Consider the following 5,028-nt stretch of genomic DNA (forward strand, 5'->3'; position numbering starts at 1 on the left):
TACATCAAGCTACGGCAAGGGGCGAGAAAGCAATTCCAACTAACGTTTTCGCTTCGTAATAATTGCTTACGATTCAGGTATATTTTTCTATAACGATTTTATGTAGATTATCATGTTTAACATCCTGGTATGAATTAAGTTTATGTTTACATCCTGATTAGTTTAGATTTTATAACTGATCTAGTACAATCATACTGTTGCTCTCGTGATGTCACCAAACAATGAATTGGAAAATTTGAGCGGTATATGATTAAAAAATACCATCAATGATTTGAACATAATAGTTTTATCATCACAATTTGCTTGTTCAAGCTGTACAATTAGCTTTCCACTTAATATTCATGTGGAGTATCATAACTTACATGCAGTTTCAGTTTTGCATCATATGTCCATACAATTAATTACTACTTAGATTTAAGACAAATTGTTAGGACAAGGATTACAACCATATTAGAAAACGAAAATAAATTTGCTTTTCTTAGAGGCACGTGAAGGAAACGTTTATTGAAGATAATTGGAGTCTCTTCCACGAGCAAACGGAAGAATAAATAACAATTCTATCTTGGGGATTCAACTAATTAAGTCATATAACAAATAGTATTAAAGAATGTTACTCTTCTATCTTGAATCTATGATTTCACCATTTGATCAATGTATCTTATAACACTTTAAGGGAAAAGCAATTTATGAATTGCTTATGTTTTTCAAAGAAAATTAGCGCTATTTATAGGCTAAAGACTCTTGAAAGATAAGCTTTTGATTTAATAAATATCATGAATTTGGGAGATCAAAATGTATTTGTTAAAACCAAAACGTATGTAGTAAATCAAGAATGAATATAATTCTCATTTATTCACTTTGAAAAATAAAGAACATTTTGATCAAATACATTAATAAATACATTAATTTATCAAATACATTATTTCAAATTTATTGAAGCACGTATTCCAACCCAAATAACACATCACTTTCAAAAAGGAAAAGAAACAAATAGACACAAATTAAATACCAGATGTTGTACACTTTTGAGATTACATATATGACATAAAATTAATCATAGGTTTTCAGAATTAGTTTCTGACGCGGCAACTCTTCCTGATTTCTCCAGCATTTCCAGTAAGAACTTCAATGGCTCCCATTTTCTGCATGGATTTAGCAAACTCAGAAAAAAAGGTATTAGTTTTTTGCAGCTGTTTCACAACTTTAGCTGATTTTTTGTCTGTGAGGAGGACTGCATCAGATTGGAACAACCCTTTGTTCTGAGTAAGGATGTTGAAATAATTGCTGTCAAATGAAGTTGAGCTCTGAGGGTCCATTTCCACAGTAGTGGCTGGGTTTGCTGGATTAGGGCACAATTGTTTCAAAGATTCAACATAAGTAGGATTTAAAGATGGATCCATGTCACCTTTGCCTGTGAAATTGAAGAGTCTTCTAGAGAAAGCTCCACAATGAGCAACACCAATTGTGTGAGCACCTGCATGCATGGATGAAGGATATACTCAAGGATTTAGGTTATATATACTGACAGTATGTATATAGTTACTAATATCATTTATTTGGTATTAGCTTATTGCAGAAGGTAATTGTATTGGTGGTGAAAAGGTGCTACACGTGGAATATTAGATTGTTGACATGGCATAACGCGTGGAACAGTAATATAGCGACACGTGGCAATCTTATTTGATAGAAAAAGAAAAGGCACGGGAAGAAATACCCACGAGACGTTACCGGAACTAATAGCTGGCAAGGAATGAATAAATAGTAAAAAGAAGGAAAGATACATGAACCAGAAGGAAATAAGGAAGGAGAATTGGAACGGATATAAGACATTTATAGCAATAAATGCGTCAGTTGTAAGAATCCAAAATAATGGGAAATCAATGTCATTAATGACCATAATTAACCCAAATTATGAGAAAAAATCGTTACTATTGTATATTCCTATATAAGGGCATAGATTTCTATTTGTAAGGACAGATCTGAGACAATATTGAAATAAACACTTTACTTTTCTGCTTTTTCGAAATTCTCTACCTTGACTTTGCAATCAATTTATTTCCTTAGTTATTCTTATTATTTCCTTTGATATCATTGAGAAAGTGAAGCAAAAGTGGGTTATCAGTAACCCATTTTTCTTCTAAAATTAAAATTTGATCAAAAGATATATTTTCTGCTAAACAGTAACCTACTTTGTTTTTCAGGTTAATAGCCACGCTTTTTATGGACGATTACTTGTAGTTATCTTTCAGATGACTTGATAATGTATGAACGAATTCATTATACAATCAAGGGTGAAGATAAAAGGTTACATACAAGTTCATCCGATAAAATTAGTCAAAATTCTATATTTGCATTAAGAAATCCTCTAAATATGTACAAAAATTAAATTTAAGATCCAATTATTAACACATGATGCCGTTATCCTAGAATTTAAAATCCATAAATTCAAATCCTGGCTTCGCCTTTGCGTACAGTTCGCTTTGTATGATTAATATTTTACCTGATAATGCAACAAGATCATTGACATTTAGTCCTTTCTTTGCAAAGAGTTGCTGAAGGGTGGCAAAATCTGAGAATGGTGAAGGTAAGTTTCCGTTCACTTCACTCCCAAAGGAAACATTCCCATCTTTTCTTCCGGTCGCCACATCCCATAGCGATTTCTTAAACTGCAGAAGTTAGAGAGAAAGAAATAATTAAGAAAATGATTCATTATGTAAATGAATACTGAATTCTTTATACTGTTAGCATATATAACTCAAATTATGTAGTTAAATAGGTTCAATTATATATGAGAATACTTACAGGAAAAGAAACAGCATCACGAGCAGCTAATGCTAAAATGTCAGCACAAGAAACAATCTCAGGACATTTTTCCTCAACTTGTCGCTTGATATCATCAATTACATCGAAACCACCCAACGAGAGGTTTGGCCTGGCCTCCTTCTCAGATTGATCTGTTCCAACTTTATCCAGCAATATCGATGCATCACATCCCTGCAAAATTGCATAGCAAATAATGCCAATGAATAATGTTTGAAGAAATATGATAAATAATATGCTACACCATAGTACCATTAAATTACAGTGATACTGAAAAAGATCTTCATGCAGTCAGTGAATATAACAAAAATCCTATGAGATTAACGTGTGCATGGTATATAGTAATTCTAATACGTAGACGTACCCTAACGAAACAATCATGGTAGTGGAGTCGAAGCAATTTAGCACTCAAAGTAGCGTCATTCTTAGCTTTGCTCCAAGTGATATCTCTAACAAATTGTTCAGCATTTGGACAACGAGTGTTCTTGTAGAAATTCTTGCGTGGCACATTATTTCCTGCACCCGAAACTCCACAAACAACAATAGAAAGAAAAACAAGAAAACTTAGTAGCAGTAATTGAGCAGTTCTCATTTTCTTTTTATTCCTTGCTAGGAAATGAAAACAAGACAATAATGTCAAAGGACTTAAACCTAATTAGAATTAAGATGATGAGAAACCAAATGAATTAAGGCACAATGGATTTACCCTTCAAGGAAAGTTTCCTTTTATAGGCAAAGCTGCAAGGCGATAGCTAGTGGGATGATATATATATATATAAAATGATTGCTCACATGATTTTGGCCTTAGTTTGTGGGTGGTGTCGAGTTTATCTTCACAAAGTACGTCCCCACTAAAACATGACTCCTAAAATACATACTACGGATAGTAGTTAGCATGCACCCTCCCCCCACCCTTAGGAACTTGTCAATTCCTTCTGGTTCACTCTTGGTCGTAAGTATTAATTAAGATTTTATATATATCTAGTGGAATTTTTAATACAAATATAAAATTTATATTAAAGCTATCAGGCAAAACTCAAGTTACCTTCTAATTTTTGCGCCTGAGTATTATGAGGTATGCACTGGCATAATCTTTCCATGAAGAGGATAGATCTATAAACTAGAATATTAAAGAACGCGCTAATGATTGACCAAAATCTTAAGATTTTCAGACTATGATTAGATAAAAATAATAGCGAAGCATAATTTATAATATCAAGTGAATACTAGCTAGTACTTTATAGTGTCAAGCATAATTTCCCTAATGTATACTAGTACTTCTTTTTTTGGTTTCTTTTTTGTCTTTAATTTTTTGAGCCAATGATACATATATTAACACAAATTTTGAGCCTAACATGTTACATGACTCGTACTCACTTGGTGTGTAAATGTAACTTAGTCGTTCAATGCTAACCTGAGGCAGAGCCAAGATTTGAATCTTATAGGTTCATAATTGTAATCCTTTTAAGTTATCGGGTTCTAAATTAATAAGTTATACATATTAAACTAATTTTTTAAAACAAATACATGATTTGATAAAAAATTATTGGGTTGGGCCGAACCCCAAATCTTACTCTGCCTCAGCGTCTTAGGAAAGGTAAAACTTTACTTGTTAATGGATTGCAATCTCATTAAATGTTTGCTTATTTGTCTTGTTTGACTTTTTAAAATTCAGATAAAACCTTCACCAAAGAACTAGTATAAGATAAAGTTGTTGTTAGAGAATGAAATGATTAGCTGTTTGTCTGTACGTACTTCGATATATTTTTCCTTATTTTATTATCTACCACTAGCAAAGCGTATTGACAAAAATCTTCGCTGAATTTCAAAGTCAAAAGATTAAAGGAATCAAGGCTGAGCGGTTAGTTTTTAATTGAGTTTTTAGCTAAAATTGTTCCTTATCTTTAAAGGTAGGTTTAGCTTTGTCCTTTATCTATTACTTTGAACACCTATTGTTATTTAAATTTGCTAAAGTTGAGCAATTTTAGTCTACCTAAAATTAAAGGATTCAAACGGAGAGTCCTAATTTGAACGGAAGATGCAAGGTGATGAAAAAAGAGACTTCGATTGGACTGTTCCTCACTTCTTGTAACGACCCGGCCGGTCGTTTCATGAGTTACCACTCCATTTTCCTCATTTCTGCTTCTTATTGCCTTGTTTAACGGTATTATGTGTTATCAAGTTGGTTTGCTCGGGTTCGGAGAGGTT

General features: G+C 32.6%; 1 protein-coding gene across 1 annotated transcript; it reads right to left on the reverse strand.

The window, feature by feature from the left end:
- Positions 1-817: 817 nt before the first annotated feature.
- On the reverse strand, positions 818-3,520 carry LOC104235834 (peroxidase 24-like). Its single transcript, XM_009789663.2, has 4 exons — positions 3,185-3,520; positions 2,803-2,994; positions 2,501-2,666; positions 818-1,474 (listed from the first exon to the last, which is right to left on the reverse strand). Exons 1-4 carry the CDS (start codon positions 3,410-3,412, stop codon positions 1,071-1,073), a joined length of 990 nt encoding a protein of 329 aa, XP_009787965.1. The 5' UTR covers positions 3,413-3,520; the 3' UTR covers positions 818-1,070.
- Positions 3,521-5,028: the final 1,508 nt, after the last annotated feature.

Source organism: Nicotiana sylvestris, chromosome 1, assembly GCF_000393655.2.
Source record: "Nicotiana sylvestris chromosome 1, ASM39365v2, whole genome shotgun sequence".
NCBI lineage: Eukaryota > Viridiplantae > Streptophyta > Magnoliopsida > Solanales > Solanaceae > Nicotiana > Nicotiana sylvestris.

What these genes read in the sequence shown, in the direction of transcription:
- LOC104235834 (XM_009789663.2), bottom strand. Translation starts at nt 3,412, where the DNA reads ATGAGAACTGCTCAATTACTGCTACTAAGTTTTCTTGTTTTTCTTTCT. An exon ending in ACCATGATTGTTTCGTTAGG is followed by an intron (nt 2,995 to 3,184) that starts GTACGTCTACGT and finishes GCAATTTTGCAG; the next exon opens with GGATGTGATGCATCGATATT. An exon ending in GTGATGCTGTTTCTTTTCCT is followed by an intron (nt 2,667 to 2,802) that starts GTAAGTATTCTC and finishes TAACTTCTGCAG; the next exon opens with TTTAAGAAATCGCTATGGGA.